The sequence below is a fragment of the Crocodylus siamensis genome, chromosome 12 (assembly GCF_052110815.1).
Source record: "Crocodylus siamensis isolate JL-2025a chromosome 12, ASM5211081v1, whole genome shotgun sequence".
Classification (NCBI taxonomy): Eukaryota; Metazoa; Chordata; order Crocodylia; family Crocodylidae; genus Crocodylus; species Crocodylus siamensis.
This window is the reverse complement of record NC_143406.1, coordinates 50070687-50087763: the sequence shown is the minus strand read 5'-3', so window position 1 is coordinate 50087763 and position 17077 is coordinate 50070687. Positions and strand designations below refer to the sequence as shown.

The window sequence follows — 17077 nt, the reverse complement described above, 5'->3', positions numbered from 1 at the left end:
ACTCATGCGTGACAGAAACCCATGTAGAAAGCCAGGTAGATTTGCACCTTATAGATCACCTAAATTCGACACACTGGTATAGACATAGCACTGCTTTTTGTGCACCTGGTGAAGTGAGCTCCAGCTCAGGAAAGCTTGTGCCATATATATATATATACCATTTAGATAGTCTGTAAGGTGAAAATCTACCCTGCCTTCTGCTTGACTTGAGCCTCACATGGCTAAGGACCTCTCTGTCAAAGACCCACGTGGGATGGTTCCTGGCTGGTGGTCTGCCAGCAGCCTGCAGGTACCTGGGGCAGCAAGCAGAGCAGCCATGGGCAGCTGGAGCTCCAGGGCAGCCGTGCTTTGCTGGCAAAGTGGGCTGAAGGAGGACAGGCGCGGATAGCCCAAGTAGCTGTGATCTCTGAGTGGACCAGCAGGCGTCAAGTGCGCTTCGTCAGGCTGCTGGAAAACCCGATGCCCAAAAGCTTGTCCGGTGGCTCTCCCAGCTAGGCAGCCGGTCCAATAAAACATGCCACAAAAAATCTATGCCTCACATACTCGAAATCTATGCCTGCACCCTACGAGATGGGACCACAGGCACAACAGCAAGGGGAGGCTGGGCGGGTTGAGTCTGGAGAAGAGGAGACGGAGGGGGATTGAAGAGCAGCCTCCACCTCCCTGCCGGGGCGCGCACAGAGGACGGAGCTGGGCTGGTCTCGGTGGAGCGACGGCTCAGGCGGCAGCAAGGGAGGTTTGGCTGGACATGAGGAAAACCTCCTGGAAAAGGAGGGCTGAAGGGAGCCCAGGAGGTCGCATCTAGTCCAGGGCCCGCTCCAACGACATCGGCCGAGCCAAGGCTTTGTCCGCCCCGCAGAGACGAGCTGGGTGGGTGCCCGGAGGAGTCTCCATCCTCGGAGGCCGGGCCCGCGGGGAGCGGCGGCAGCAGGCGGCGCTGCGGGGCCGGGGCCGGGGGCGGGGCGGGCCGGGGCCGGGGCCGGGGGCGGGGCGGGCGGCCCGGGGCAGGTGCGGCGGCCGGAGCGCCGGGCTCGCACTGCGCGCCCCGCACCGCACCGCGCGCCCGCCATGGCCGCGGGACGCAAGATCAAGGCCAAGATCAAGAAGACGCTGCCGGTGCGGGGCCCGCAGGCGCCCACGCTGGGCGAGCTGATGCGCTGGTACTGCCTGAACACCAACACGCACGGCTGCCGCCGCATCGTGGTGTCGCGCGGCCGCCTGCGCCGCCTGCTCTGGATCGCGCTGACGCTCAGCGCCGTGGCGCTCATCCTGTGGCAGTGCGCCGAGCTGGTGCTGGGCTACTACAGCGCCTCCGTGGCCGTCACCGTGCGCTTCCAGAGCCTGCGCTTCCCCGCCGTCACCATCTGCAACACCAACCCCTACAAGTGAGTGCGTCTGCCCGGCGCGGCACGCAGCCCCTTGCCGCGCCTGTCTTCGCGTCCGGGAGACCACCCCAGCGGGCGGGAGAACGGCCGTCCTCCGCCTCTCCGCCTCGCTTGCAACCGGGCCAGGCTCTCTGGGCAGACGTGGTGTCGTTGTTAGGCGGGCCAGGCTTTTCCAGTACATGGGACCTCTTTCATTAGGCCGACAATAGGCAGAGGAAAAGTTCTTTGCAAGCTTTCGGGCACAAACACCCTTCCTCAGGCAGAGGGACCCTCCGCTGCTGCTCTGACTTCTCCACCTGTAATCCGGTGCTTCATCTGTCCCGCGCTGGGGCGAGCCGGATGGATTTTATCTTTCTACACCTGCACATCCCTCGCCTGGTCATTTCTCTGCCTTTTCCCCCCAGCTCCCTCTTCCCAGGAGCAGGCTACTGGGGCAAGACCCCAGGCTCGCCATCTCAGAGGGGCTGTCGCGTTCCCCTGCTGCTCACCCGCACGGTCCTCTTGCTTCTCCTTCGCTGTTCTCTCTCCCGTTCCTCATCTCCCTCGGCCGCTCCAGCTGAGATGCAGCTCTTTTGCCTACTGATGATTTTGCAACTCAGACTGTTGTCTACCCTGCTCCCTGCCGCCAGCTGCTGGATGTTTTTCCAAGCCGAATCCCTTTGCCATTTCCTACCCATCTTACTCATCTCTCTAGTCTTCGCTTTAGCAATAAATGTAAAACCCGCACTATTTGCTGCTGCTCCTCCAGCTCCATGACAATGCCTTTAGAGTCCAGATTTTACAACAACTTCCTCTACAGCTCAGCCTAGCTCTGTTCACAATTTTGCTCTGTGATCCCACCGTGATCCTGATACTCCCTATGCCAGTTCCAAGAATTCCACTGATAACATTTCCCAGCGGTAGGCCAAGTACTGTGTCAGTGCTCAGTCTGTCTAGGCAGGGGAGGGAGGAATAGCTGGCTGTCCCCGTGCTGAACAGCGGACAGAAAACAGCATTGAGAACTGGAACAGGAGATGATGCTGGAAGAGCACTGCAAACATTATTTCCTGTCCCCTTTCCCCAATGCAGGTACAGTGTGATAAAAGAGTACCTGTCCGAGCTAGACAAAGAGACCAGAATTGCACTGGAGTCTTTATACGGGTTTTCAGAAGGCAAACCCAAGGTCCGCCGGGATGCAGAGGACCGGAACGTGACAGAGTATCAATACCTTGAGAAAGTCCCGCTGCTCAGGTTCGAGGACCTCATTCGGAAAGAAGCCACAGACCTTCACAGCGGGCACAAGCGGAAAATTGAGTCTAACGTCTTCCACAAAGGGTCTACAAATACTGGGGATCCACAAAACATGATCGGCTTTCAGCTGGTGAGTGGGCGCGTTGCTGAGTGGGGTGGGCGTGTGCTAGAGCCAAAGTTCGCAGGTGTTGTTTGACCAGCTGATGAGTGCAGCATTCGAGTGGGAGTGAAGCATGGTTTCAGAGAGACATAAAGGGAACCTTCAGGGCATCTCCCAGTCCATCGTCCAGTCCCTGACATGGGGTGCAATTTAAAGTGAGCACACATCCTTCTGGCCTTTCCTTGAGCATTTCCATTTTGCCAGGTTCCACTCCCTACTGCAACCAACGGGGAGAAAACACCATCTGAAATCTAGCCTTGGTTGCTTCCTTGTTACTGCCACCCATTACCTTCTCCCCGGAGCACAAAACGGTCACCTCCTAGACCCCCTGCATCAGCTCCACCAGGCAACTGGTTGTGCTTCTGCAGGGCTAAACATACGGAGTTTCTGGAGTGCATCCTCCAAAGAAAAGTTACTTGTTACTTACCCTCAAGCGGGCTACTTTGCTTCCTCATACCTTTCTGGAATGGTTTCCTGTAGGATGCACAGAGCCCTCTTACCTGAAGGCTACCACCCTGTACCTTTTGGAAGAGCAACCTCTCTTCCTGGGCTTACACACTCCATACTGCTCTGTTCATCTCTTTGCTGCCACTAAAAATGTCCTGTTTGAGGAGTATTATAGAGCAATAACCACACTGCAAATGCTTCAATACGATACACCAAATGTTCCCTGCCTGACACTCATTTTCCCTTTTCTAATTATTAGTGTGACCCAAACAACAGCAGCGACTGTGCAGTTTACACATTCAGTTCTGGTGTCAACGCTATTCAAGAATGGTACAAACTGCATTATATGAACATCATGGCACAAATTCCCCTGGAGAGGAAGGTGAATATGGGCTATTCGGCTGATGACCTTCTCCTGACATGTTTCTTTGATGGCCTATCTTGTGACACAAGGTGCGTCCACAAAAATTACTTGCCAGTCTAGCTGCTCGTTTCTAACACTAAATCGTGGAGGAATTACATGTTTGTTATTTGCTATTTGCCAAGTTCAAAGCCCACAGGACATACCCAGTCCAGTGTTTAATTTGCTGGAAGTGTAGGTTTCATATAGAAATGTCCTCACGACTCTAATTGCGCTAGAAATCTGCAGTAATGCTTTCCGTGCAGAATTACACCATGCCTGCAAGCTGGGAATGAAACTGCCTGCCCTGGCAACCAAACAGAGGCAAAGAAGAAGTGACCCCTTTTCCAAGCTAGAATTTAAAAAAAATATAATGGAAACAGTGCAGAGAGAGAATGAGAAACTACAGACTTCAATCTTCTTTCAGTCTGAATAACGAACATTAGTTTAATGATGTGATGTTAGTTTGACCTTGCTGTGCTTTTTAACAGTGCTGAATTGGTTCAGGTAAGCATGCTGTTAAGGTGAAGTGAGGGCTGAAGACAATGGCAAGATGCCCATTGACTTCAGGAAACCAGGATCTCACCTTACAGCTTGTAGCTGCAGGAGATATAAAAAGGATTTTCTAGTGATGTCAAGTGGATGTGTGTGGTCCCCCATACAGGCACTCTCATCTGGAAGTCAAAGTGGCCTTGAAGCACATCGGATGCTCATGGTGTCTGGGCTACAGGGAGGCAGCCACTTTGACTTCCAAATGAGAGCAGCCACATGGAGGGGTCCGTGCACTTCAACTCTGAACTGTCCGTTGATTAGTCTTTATTGACCAGACTCCCCACCTAGGCAGGGCCACCATTTGTTAAGACAGTTAAGCCAGGTTTATGCTCCAGACTTGTGTCAAGGGAGCTGTGTCTGGGGTCACACCTCCTTGTACTCTCACAACATGTAATTGTGCCAACAGACTCCCTTAGTGTAGACACAGGTACTCCAGCACACCCCCTTTTACAAGATGGTGTGGCTTGCCCTTCATATCAGAAGTTGGGTCATGCCAGTTCCAAAAGCCATTAAGCACTTGCTGTTAGGGCTGTACAAACACTTGATTTTCCACTTCAGTAACCAAACCATTAAGAAAAAAAGTTTCAGTTTAAATCAAAACTGAAGTGTAAATGCTGGGATTTCTCTTGGCAGTAGGAGCACGATCACTTTGCTTTCTCTTCCCCAAAACAAAGCAAAAGAACCTGAGCCCCAGGCTTAGTCATCACTCAGTGTGCTGCTGCCACTGCCCTCCTTTTACCAGAGCCAGCCCAGGCTGGGATTCCAGTCCCTCCTCTGCCTTGAATGAGCAACACCCCTCTCCCAGGGAAGTACCCCAGCTGCCACAAAACACCATGTTCAAGGAAAGGGTTTGCTTTTAACACCTCCCGTTGATGCTGTTTCACTTTGTATAAAAATACTTAAATATTTGATAGACTGGAACCTATACATCCCACCTGCCAGGTGAGAGCATGAGCCACCAGGCTAGACAGTCACTCTCACCCTGTGCTGCTAGCTCAATGAACATTATAGTATTTTCTACAAAGTGAAACTGTCTCCAGCAGAGGAACTGAGGGAGACTTACTCCCTCAGAAATACCCTGTAACTTGGTGTTGTGGGATTCCCCTGGCAGGGGCGAAGTAACAGAGTCAAGCCCTGCAAACAGAGGGTGGAATTGAACCCAGGTCTCCCATATCCCATGCGGAAGCCCCGACCACTGGATACAAGATAAGCAGCGGCCCTGGCTCAACCAACTCCTTTTTTAAATCTAGCCCAGGGGGGACGGAGGGGTGGAAAACAACACAACTCAGCTGAAACAATTTATTGAGTCCAGGCCACATTTACACATAGGGTCAAGATGACAAAACCAGATTTTCCAGGGGGGAAAACAACCCATGGTCTAGCCCTGCTTGCTCTCCATCATCACCAGAGTTTAGATGCTCAAGCTGGAGAAAGAGCAAGACATTTGCATTGCCACAGGCAGTTAGATTGCAGAACACAGCATGAACGGCATCTCTGGTCTCTTTCAGAAACTTCACTCCGTTCTATCACCCGCTGCACGGCAACTGTTACACCTTCAACAGTGGAGAAAATGGGACGATCCTGAGCACCTCCACAGGAGGCAGCGAGTACGGTAAGGGAACCATGGTAGTAGAAGGCAGGTTGTTCAGTGAAATGTTGATCATTCTGGTTGTGGGGGGGGAGGGCAGCCGACATGGGCATTAGATGTGTAACCTGACTGGCCGGGTTCAAACAAGTTCTTCTCCAGGCTACTGCCAAAGAATAAAGAGGTGGCATCATTGCATCACCAGCATGTTCCATCTGAAATCATTCCTCCCTGTTATATAACTTTTAATGGGTATTGAGTAACCACCTCGACTGGTACTGTTGTTACACATGCTGGATGCCGTCAAAAGCCAGTAATAACTGCAGCTGTGCTTGGCCTGGCATTAATACACCCAACTGGTATCTTAACAATTGTACTTAGTGACTGTGCTGCTCTCCCTGCCTCATCCATGGAGAAAGAGCTCTAGCTTATAGGATCATAGAGATCACGATATCCTAGACTAAGTATGCCATTGCTCTGTTCTGCAGGATTACAGGTTGTCCTTTATATAGAGGAAGTAGACTACAATCCCTTCTTGGTGACATCAACTGGGGCCAAGATCATCATCCATGACCAAAACGAATATCCCTTCATTGAAGATATCGGCACAGAGATCGAGACAGCAACTGCCACCTCCATAGGGATGCATTTTGTGAGTGACTACAGTCTTGCTCCCCGGGAATACAGCTTTCAGATACCAATGCCATGTGCGAGAGACAGGCCAAAATGAATGTGGCATAGCCGCTAGTGTCAGCACAGAGGTAGAGACGTGCATTTACACCCTGGGTCTGGAGATCTGACACTCCTCGAGGCCAGAGGGTAATAACCAGCATTTATACGCACTGGCAGTTTTCTGGACCCTGCCTTATTGTTCACACAGAGGATGGTTGGACAGCCAGCCCTTAAGGAGTCCCACACCAACCAGGGTTCTTTGTGCACCACCCCCATGGATTGCTTAAGGACTTGGTTTTCTATCGCAAAAAATCTAGCCCCCATCAGACAGTAGCACACACCCTTTGCTGTAGCACAGTACAGACACAGCTGTGGCTGAGGCAGGTTTGAGCTAGCCAGAGCAGATGTGTCAGACTGTATTATAGCCAGGTCCAAACAGCAGAAGCCATGCATGGCTGCTTTGGTGGGGTAGACGGGTCCTGCGCTTGCTCATTGTCTCACTCTCCTGGCCGTGAAGACCCTCCTGGGTGCTGCCTTTGCACCAACATGAGCATTTAGCCAGGGTGGGGGGCATCAATGCAGTGCTAGAAGGTGCCAGAAGTGCAAACCAAGCCTTGTGACCCAAGGGGTTTCTGCTGAGTTGCTGGGATGACAAAGTTGAGTAATACAAGCTTTTCCAGCACCTGGATGGGCAGTGAAGTCAGGATTGTTAGGGTGGCTGTATCAGAAACACCAGCTAAACTGCTCTTTAGGCGTGGCTGGGTGTGCCACATCCCAAAGCTCCCTGCATTAGAAAGGACAGCAGGAGTCAGGCTGACTGTTTCAAATGTGCTATCAGCCAGCTGTTTGGAGAGCCCAGGCACCAGCTATCAACTTTAAAAAAGCAGGAGAAAGCCATGTTTATGTTGCCTTTCAGAGGAGGAGGATTCAATGAAGCTAGTGGATTTTAGGGTGGAGCCAAGCTTGGGCCATCAGCAGCAGAGTGTTTAGATCTGTAGATGCTCAGGGCTTGTCTGCATTACAGGCTGGCTGGGGCCCCTGAGACAGATGTAGCTCTGCTCCCCCTCTTCTCATACCACTTCCCTGGGGGGAGCAGGAGTCCTCTTCTGCCAGCACAGCCAGTCATACCCCTGCCCAACACAGTCTACATTACAAGTTCTCTGGCTTATCTCTCTCCAAACGCAGCCTTGAGTCCACAGCCCTGTTTGCTGCCTACCAGATAAGACCTCCCATCTGTACAAATCACTAGTAAAGCTCTACCAGGACAGCTAGTTATCACTGAAAGGCATTGTTCACCTGGCATTCCCCAAAGCTAGTGCTGGGCATCTGTTGGCATCAGCAGCCCCTAGTCCGGACATGACATTCAGCAAAAAAACAATGGTCATCCAGACAGAAAAAACTGAGGCCATGCAAGCCTGAGATTCTTCCCAGTAACTGATAGAAAATAGATGCAAAAACATTCTGAATATTTAGGTGATTAACCTCGTGGCACCCAAAAAAAAGATCATCTCACGCAGTAGAAAGCATTAGGGGGAATCACATTTGTCAGGTAAGACTAAAGTAGTTTGGCACCCACAGGTGGCCTGATTGCAAACTGATGCATCAGGAGGGTCAGTGCCAAAAGTGACACATCTATACAAGGGGTACCAAGAGAAAGAAACATCTAAGCTGGTTATTTCTAAAGGCTTCCAGGAGAGATTTGTGATTGCCAGATTAGGACTGCTTCATGCATAGCCATGGGGTCTCCAGAACCCCCTGATCACTCTGCACCTGCAAAGTAGAGTGCAGCTAAGAGCTGTGCATTGCACCCATGCCAATGAGGGGACAGATGGGGTGGTACCAGACCAGGAATGATCTCTCACATGGAAGTGTGAGTTTCTAGACACACAGCAGATGCATGTGCATTTCTGTTGGTGCACAGAAATAAATCACTGTCTTGGTGATGGGGGGGCTTGCACACTCCATCACCAAGACGAGACCTGTTTAAAGTCAATGACCAGTACTGTCCAGGTGTTGCACACAAGCAGCTTTGTCAATGTTTCTGACCTAGACACGGACTCAGTGCCATAACTGCATTAGGAGCGTGGCCTGTAATCCAGAAGGGTACATCCCGTTGGTACAGGTGCGCAGAGTTCCCTATAAAAATGACACGTGTCTATTAAAAATCCACTGCCATATCAAGGACCTCCCTGAAGAGCCCAGCACTGACCATGAGAGGCCTGGATTTCAGAGTGTGCCTGAGGACATTACAGAAGCTATGCCCCTCTTCCATAACTTGGGGATTATGCCTGCCAGGTTTCTAAATAGGCAGCTTCTGTGGTAAGCACAGCTAGTTGTACAGACGTAGGAAGCAGAAGGAAGATGCAGCATCTCACTGGTCCCATAATTTGGTTACGTGGGTTTTGCCCAATCACTGCTGTGTCAGTAAGTCCAGCCATAATCCTTTGCAGTGCCCAGGTACCAGGCTCACTGGCATCTTCACCAGCAAAGTTAAACAAAGAAAAGCCTCACCTCTGACACTACAGTGTGTCACCATCCACCCTCACACATCTGTAACACCCATCTCTACAGGTGTGGGGGGAATGGACAGCTGCAGCCTTACCCATTTTGGCAAGTTATTAAGAGGCCCCAGAATATTTCAGTGAAGCAATGAAAGGCAAATCACAGCTCAGACCTGCCCCATACTTGTTACAGTTTGAACGTCAATCCCTGGGTATCAGCAAAGTGGTACTCGGTGGTCTCTGTCCTTCAGCTCATTTGTGCTCTCTCAAATCAACACCTGCTCTTCTCTGGGTTTCAGACGCAGTCTCGCAAGCTCAGTGAACCATACAGCGACTGCACAGAGACTGGCGCAGATATAAATGTGGAAAACCTCTACAACAAGACCTACTCTCTCCAGGTAAGGCTGTTACATTTGATTTGTCAAATATTTGGGCGTGACATGTATAAACAGCTCTGCAGCACTCTACCGTGATACCCCAAGACCTGCAATGGCTTTAGCGTAGGATAAAGTGTCTTGGATCATTGCTGTCATGTATGAGAGTACTTGTAAGTCAGGACTATTCCCAAGCAGGTGAAGGTTGAAGTTGCCTTGGGGATTTTTGTCAGATAAAGAAAGAATGAACTCATCAGGCACTTTTCTGGGACTGCTGGACTAGCGAATCCCAGCTGAGCAAATGTTGCAGCTTATTAGCCCTTGAAGCCAGAAACTATGACCTGTAGGACTGCAGAAATAACTGATACCATCTAATCAGTGTCTGACTAGCAGGATGCTTGCTGATTTAATTTTCCATTAATTTTGCATAGCTTCTTTAATTGGTTCCTCCTCAAGGGTGCCAGTCATTCTCCACCACAAGGGCTATAATTCCAATTGCGCTTGTATTATCTGCTGCTTGTAAATCCAGAGCCAAGGGGCTAATTTTCATTTTAATGACTATTAACAATGCAGCCTCCTGTGATGGGGGGACAGACAGGGTCAGAGAGACGGCCCCTGGGCTCCCAGTAGGATTAGTTCACTACAGCATGGATCCCTGCGCACAGTGGGAAGCTCGGTGCCTACTTACAGAAAATTTGATGTGCTGTAGTCAGCAACGCCCATAAAACAGAGCAGCGAGTCTGCTAGTCCCGGAAAATGCCATTTGCTAAACAGGCATCAGCAGAAATGAGCAGAATCTGCTGACATTTTCTGCTGACCTCCGCACCCTTGCTGCCTGGCTCTCAGACTCCAACACAGGGCAGCTCGAGGTTGGGTGGCTGAGGACGCGTGCAGAAGACTTTGAAGGCAGGGGAGGAAATAAAGGTAACACCAAGGCTCCCTGCAACAAGAGAAAGTGTCTTTATTTCTGGCCCAGCTTTTCTCTGCTGCTCAAGGAGCAACTTCCCCTGTGTCATTGTTTTAGACTCAGCCAGCAGCGGGCCTAGTCAGCCGGTGCAATGGGATTTCTGCCCTCGGTTATTCTCAACACGCTGAGGGGGGGACAGAGAATCAGGGTCTGGATCCTGCTGCTGCCACAGCTCCAGCCTTGCGTGCATGGAGCAGGAAGGGGGTTGCACACAGGGTTTGGGGCCTCGTTGCTCGGTTGTCAACTCCTGGAAACTCAGCAGTAGGGTTTTTTTCCCCCCTTACAGATTTGCCTTCACTCCTGCTTCCAGAAGGCCATGGTGGATCACTGCGGCTGTGCCCAGTATGCCCAGCCCTTGCCTGCTGGGGCTGAGTACTGCAACTACAAGAAACATCCCAGTTGGAGTAAGTTCTTAAGAGTATGAGCAACCCACACAGGCTCCTTTCCAGCCCAGCTGCAGGCAGCAAATGCCCCTGACAGGCACATCCCATCTCAGCAGACCCCCAACACAAGCCCATGGAGCAGTAGGAAACAGCAAACTGCCTCAGACTTACACAGGCTACACTGATTATCCTTTCATTGCTGAGCCTGGAAGCTCATGCCCAGCTTGTCCCTGAACCTCGCTAAGTGCTTATTAATAATTGGTATTACAGTAGCATTCAGAGGCCTCACCTGAGTTTGAGGTTGGATGTATAAGGAAAGTATTGGAGCAGAGACCCGAAGGGGTTCTGAGGGGACCTGGCGGAGGTCACACAGTTGAGGTAGTAAGGCCAAGGTAGATCTTCAATCTAAGCCCCATCCTAGCAGTCACCCCATGGCCAGTCTTCCTCGTGTCCTCCTGAGACTCTGACCCTGGGCTCTCTTTCCAGTGTACTGCTACTATAAGTTGCATGAGAAGTTTGTGAAGGAGCAGTTGGACTGTCAGCAGAAGTGCAAAGAAGCCTGCAGGTATGTCCCACCACAAACCAGGCAGGAAATATAAAACTTTCCGTGGGCAAGAATTCAAACTTGTGGCTCACACAATGCTTCTTCTCTTCCTAGCTTTAAGGAGTGGGCGCTCACCACCAGCATAGCCCAGTGGCCATCCACCGCTTCGGAGGTAAGCCCCAGTTGTGCTCAGCTGTGACGCCATGAGGGTAATAGGGGCTGCTTCCAGCATGGCCAGTGTTGTCTTGTGCCTCACACCCCAAGAGCTCTGCCAGGCTGGCGCGCTCTCTTCCGGCCAAGGCTGCTAATGCTGCCATTCCACATCCTCCAGGGGTTCACAGCCCCCTCCAGGATGGTGGGAAGAGCCTAGATTTTGCATGGTGGGGAGGCAGGTTACACAGAGAGAATGGCAAGTCAGAATGAAAGGGGAGGGAAGAAGCCTTGCAGCCCCCACAGTGCCAGGTAAACCCTGGGGTGCAGCCTCTGAAGTGAGGCACCTTTACACCTTTAGAGCAGCCCTGTAGTGCTTCTGCCTGCAGCGCACAAGGCCTCTGGGCCCAGTGGCAAGGACAATATTCCCACCCAGACAGCTGCCCGCCTGAACTGCCACCTTGCCCTTGGGTCCTGGCCGCCCCTCGCACCAGGCATTCTGGTCCGGCTGGGAATCCAGATCTGAATGAAGCGGGCATGAGGTGGGCTCTCGCCCATGGGGCCCCCACTCCGGTGCTCACAGCTGCTGCTTTGTGCTCTTATTTTCTCAGGACTGGATGCTCCGGGTTCTCTCTTGGGACAAAGGGCAGAAAATCAATAAGATGTTAAAGAAGTAAGTTTCTCCCTGGGTGTTCTTAGCCTGTGTCTCCAGCTCAGATACAATCTCTGCAGCCCTAATGACAGCAGTTGGAAAAATAGTTCTCTTGGACTGGCCTGGCCCTACTTGTCCAACTGGTTATTTAAATAATTTTTCAGCGCGTCTCATGTTATAGTTTTACTAACGCCTGGATCTGCTCCCTCCTCTCCCTTTTCAGGACAGACCTCGCAAACCTGATGGTGTTTTACAAAGACCTGAACAAGAGATTCATTTCTGAGAATCCTGCCAACAATGTAAGTACGATTCAGTTCAGCACTGGTGAAAGCTGCTCCAAAGCCCCAAGATGTGCTGGGCACAGGTGGTGGCAGGACGAGGGTTCCCATGAGGTGCCTTCCAGTGTGCCCACCGTCCTGCCCTCTGGCAGCCGTCCCCAGGCTTGTGAGGGTGTTCAGTCAGAGCCACAGAGCAGTGGGGCTGGAAGGGACCTCCAGAAGTCACCTAGTCCAACCGTTGCCTGAGGCAGAACCATCTTGTACAGTCTCCAAACTCCATTCAGTCCTTGCCCTCCTTGACACGGGCACCTCTCTGCTATCAGCTGCCCCAAAACAAGGCTTAAGAGACATTTCCATGTAAATACTGGGTTCTATTTCTGGAGCAAGAGTGGAGTAGGGAGGAAATAGAGACTGGCCCGTGCCATTGTGCCCTCCCTTAGCAATCAATCTTCCCCATCAGGCAGGCAGCCCTTGTTGTCCGGCCTGCTGTGCACCCCGTGACCACCCCTGCTGCTGTTCCCAGTGAGCTCCAAATAACCTTGTGCTCCCTCCTACTCTAGATTGTCATTCTGCTTTCCAACTTCGGGGGCCAGCTGGGCCTGTGGATGAGCTGCTCTGTGGTGTGTGTCATTGAGATTGTTGAGGTTTTCTTCATTGACTCTCTCTCCATCATCATGCGGCGCCGCTGGCAGAAGACAAAGAAATGGTGGAATTCCCGAAAGGCCAAGCAGAGCCAGTTGCCTGCCCAGGGGACCGGTCCAGGCAAGCAGGGCCATGACAACCCTGCGTGCATCGACGAGGACTTGCCCACCTTTAACACTGCCCTTCACTTGCCGCTGCCCCAGGAAAATCACTTGCCCAGGACTCCCCCACCCAACTACAGCACTTTGCGGCTAGACACCGCATTTACAGAACAGCTGCCTGACACACTAGAGACCGAGAGCCGCTGAGGCAGTATTGATCTCCTCGTGTTGGTGCCAAAGACAGTGGACATGTGACCCAGGAGCCAGGGGCATACATCTGGGGGTTTGCCCTTGGGGGTGGATGGTGTTTGGACTCTAAGTTGGAGATTTGGAGCTTTCTGTTAAAAGCATCCCTGAGCAAACACCAGGCATGAGGGCTTGGCCAGAGAGCATGGCAGGCCTGGCGTCTCCAGCAGCAGAGAGCTCGTGTCTTTACGAAGACAATGACAAACATTGTGGACAAGCTGCACATCATTCACCCGTCTGGTACTAATGCTGTGACTGCTCGGGGCTCCGCATTGGCATCCCGGTGCACAGGCCAGGCCAGGCCTTAGGGGAGGCCAGAGTCCATTGCTGGGAGAGAGGGAGGGTTGGGAGGAGAGTGGAATCCACCCAGATGCCACATGGTGCGTGCGGAAAGGAAAACGCGTTGTTAAGCTGTATCCCCTTCCGCTCAAGGCCTTACTGCCAGCGTGGCTCCTGGTCCAGGATGGAGAACTTTAAAGCCAAAAGAACCACTCCCAGAGCAAGTTATCACCCCATTGGAGTAAGGGAGCTGAAGTCAGTCCCAAAACAGTCCTTTCCAGTGTCCAAAAGTGAAGGCAAAACAACGAGTCTCGTCTCTACAAGGGGAGGCTGTCTTCACACAGCTTGGCCAGCTGCTCCTGTACCGACAGGATCTCATTTGAGCTTTGCAGGTGCTGGGAACCCTTGGAGCCCCCTTCTCACAGTCATTTCAGTCATGGCCCAAGACCCCTGGCCTGAGACCACCATTCAAATATCACCCCAGTGCTAGGGCGGTCTGTTCCAACACCCAGAGCGTGGAGCATCGCCAGGGCTGGGAGGGAGAAGAAATCGCCTCCCCCATGGCAGAGTGATAACAAATCCCCCCTCCCCATCCCCAGCAGTTAGTACAGCTGCTGCTCTGACGTCCCTGCAGCCAGGTGTGACAGGAAGAGCAGACAGAAGATGCACTGATCCTAGTATCCTCTGCTGCCAAATTCCAGCTGTGGCCCCCCCCACAACAGAAAGGATGTGGACACATTGGAGAGAGTCAGTGGAGAACAATGAAAACAGTTGTGGGGCTGGGGGACAGGACTGGTGAGGAGAAGCCGAAGGAAATGGGCTGATTTAGTTTGCAGAAAAGAAGACTGAGGGGGATTGAATAGCAGCTTTCAACTCCTGCAGGGGGGCTGCAAAGAGGATGGAGCTGGACTCTTTGCAGTGGGGGCAGATGGCAGGACAAGGAGCAATGGGCTGACGCTATAGAAAGGGAAGCTGAGGTTGGATGTTAGGAAAAGCTCTCTCACTAGGAGGGCAGTAAAGCACTGGAACGGGTTACCCAGAGAGGTGGTGGACTCTCCATCCCTGGAGGTTTTCAAGACCTGGCTTGACAAAGCCTTGGCTGGGATGATGTAGTCAGGGCTGGTCCTGCCTGGGGCAGGGGATTGGAGTAGATGTGATCTCCTGAGCTGCCTTCCAACCCCAATTTCCTATGATTGTATGATTGCCCCATGCACTAGTACCACCATAGCCCAGACCCTCTCGGCCTCCAGCCCACTGAGACAGTCCCTGGATTTCAAACCAGCTGCTATAAGTGTCACTGCTCATACCTTTTCTCCCAGGAGAGCTTAGACCTTTCAGTTATAAAATTTCCCTGCTTCAAGCACATGAACAGGAACATCCAGATCCCAATTCTGTAGTGTGTGGAGGGAACAGCAAAATCCCCGTGGCCCGCAGTACAGCGGGTCTGAGCCCGGCGGCAAGGCTGGAGCTCCCTTTGTTCTCTCCTACGTGTGTTGGACCCAAGGCCACATGCACAGGAATGGTATGTAAGGATGGGTGCACTCGGTCCCACAGCTCAGTCCCCTCTTCCCAGCCAGCTCCTGCTATGGCCTTCCTGTAGCCGATTAGGGCAGGCCGTGCGGATGGCAAGGATGGGCACTTCCTGTGCTTGTGGGACTGGCTGTTGGAGACGGTCTGCATTTATACAGTGATCACGTATATTAAACAGGAAGATCAAAGAGCAATGTGCCCGAGTGTGCAATAAAATGCATCTTATTTTAACTGAATATTTAACAGCACAAACACCGGAAATAAAGATATATTTTTTGAATATGCTGTTTTTAATCACTGGGTGTTGTGCCTTATTCTTTTGCCAACCGTCCCAAGGCAGAGGTGAGGCCCGTTTGCCACAAGCACTGCTCAGGACCAGGTCATTAGGCTCCGGCCATGGTAACACTTGCATCTCGCTGCAGCTCCGAGTCCATATTTGCAGCCACAAGCATGCGTGCACCTCGCGTTTACTCTGCAGTCAAGACACTGTTGGGTTGTATCATCACAGCCAGGCTTGGGGACAACCGTCCTGCATCCCAGCCACGGTCCAGGGTTTTGCCACCCCGCTCCCAGGTGTTTCACACTGCCTCTTCCAGGATTTCTGCTGGAAGACCATGGGACGGCAGGGCTTGAGGACCGGCAATCACTGCCGTGATTCCTCTGGTCTCGTGTCGTTGTCCTTGTTGCTGTAGGACAGCACCTTTCTGGGAGCATGCTCAGTGTTTTAAATCCTCATGGTGAGGGATGCTGCCGGCACAATGTCCGGAGTCATACCCTGGCTTCAGAAGCAGGGCAAGAAAGGCACCTGAGGAGGAAGAGAAGGCTGGCAACCAACATTTCTTTCTCCAAAGCAAATTTGCCTCAGTATAATGCTACCATACAGGGGCTCAGCCAGCTGACAGAACAGGGTGGTGCTGTACGACCTGGCAGCTGCGAGGGGTACGCTCGCCTCCACCCAGCCGGTGCTGGCAACATCTTCCTCTTGGGGACGCCTTCATCAATAAGTGCTATGGTATTTGAAGAAACGCCGGCTACACCGAATCTATCCTGTGTGCATCCATGCATGATGCCAGTGCAGCCAAGGAAAGCTGCACTCCCTCCTGGTGCAGTCCCTGGCCCGTGCTGCTTATAGTCGAGGCTTGCAGCAGCTCGGCTCCACCATTAGCCAAAATCCTGGCAGATCTCTAAGAGAGGACGTTCCTTCCCTCCCCAGTTTGCTGCTTCCTTCTACAGGAGCGTCTGCTCAGCAACACCTGCCTGGTGCTGCCTCTCCAGGGTCAGACAGGTGTGACAACAGAGACCAGCTTTCTGTTTACAAACAGCAGTCACAGGGCAAGAACAATTAAGATCAATTTATCCTGATTTCAACACTCGCCAGTTCTGGCCTCGCCTGAACTCCAGCTGCGTGGATAAGGCAGGACGGCTGGTGCAAAACCAGCAGTCGCTGCACAGAGAGGGACTCCAAAAACGTTGCTCCCGGCCAACCTGCCCCAGCTTGGCAGCCACACGGGGACAGCAACTGGGAACCTGCTGGAGAGGCTGGAAAAGGCCAAGTCTTGCTTATTTCTCCCCACAGGGAGAGGCTGAAGGGCTCAATTTACTCATGGTGCAAGACAACCTAGTACCACTGACTTCAGTAGAGTTGAGGCTGCTTGTACATTGATAATTTTTACTCTCGAGCTATCCAACTCACTCTGCTTTTGCCTGCAAACATCTAGCACATGGGTGCAGTTAAGTAAGACTGCAGGGAGTTGCCCAGAAACAGAAGCATTTACACTGGACTGTCTGGTCCATCTTCCCAGGACATGCTGGTCTCCTCCCAAGTCCTACTGTCAGCAAAGGAGCCCGCAGTATTTGTCATTTGGACTCAGGTCAAGACTCATAAAGAGGCAGGGCTGGAGCGGGGTTTAGAGGTCACATCTAGTCTGACCCCCTGCTTGAGACAGGATCAGCCTGTCCAAACCGTCCTGGACAAGTCTTTATCTAATGTCTTCTTACA

General features: G+C 52.1%; 1 protein-coding gene across 1 annotated transcript; it reads left to right on the top strand.

Annotated features, from left to right (window-relative positions):
* The first annotated feature begins 1032 nt into the window (after positions 1-1032).
* On the top strand, positions 1033-15372 carry SCNN1G (sodium channel epithelial 1 subunit gamma). Its single transcript, XM_090024453.1, has 12 exons — positions 1033-1385; positions 2454-2745; positions 3482-3675; positions 5683-5786; positions 6248-6411; positions 9232-9330; positions 10560-10677; positions 11143-11221; positions 11315-11372; positions 11962-12023; positions 12226-12301; positions 12841-15372. Exons 1-12 carry the CDS (start codon positions 1069-1071, stop codon positions 13228-13230), a joined length of 1953 nt encoding a protein of 650 aa, XP_089880579.1. The 5' UTR covers positions 1033-1068; the 3' UTR covers positions 13231-15372.
* Positions 15373-17077: the final 1705 nt, after the last annotated feature.

What these genes read in the sequence shown, in the direction of transcription:
- SCNN1G (XM_090024453.1), top strand. Translation starts at nt 1,069, where the DNA reads ATGGCCGCGGGACGCAAGATCAAGGCCAAGATCAAGAAGACGCTGCCG. An exon ending in CAAGAAACATCCCAGTTGGA is followed by an intron (nt 10,678 to 11,142) that starts GTAAGTTCTTAA and finishes CTCTCTTTCCAG; the next exon opens with TGTACTGCTACTATAAGTTG. An exon ending in GGCCATCCACCGCTTCGGAG is followed by an intron (nt 11,373 to 11,961) that starts GTAAGCCCCAGT and finishes TTATTTTCTCAG; the next exon opens with GACTGGATGCTCCGGGTTCT.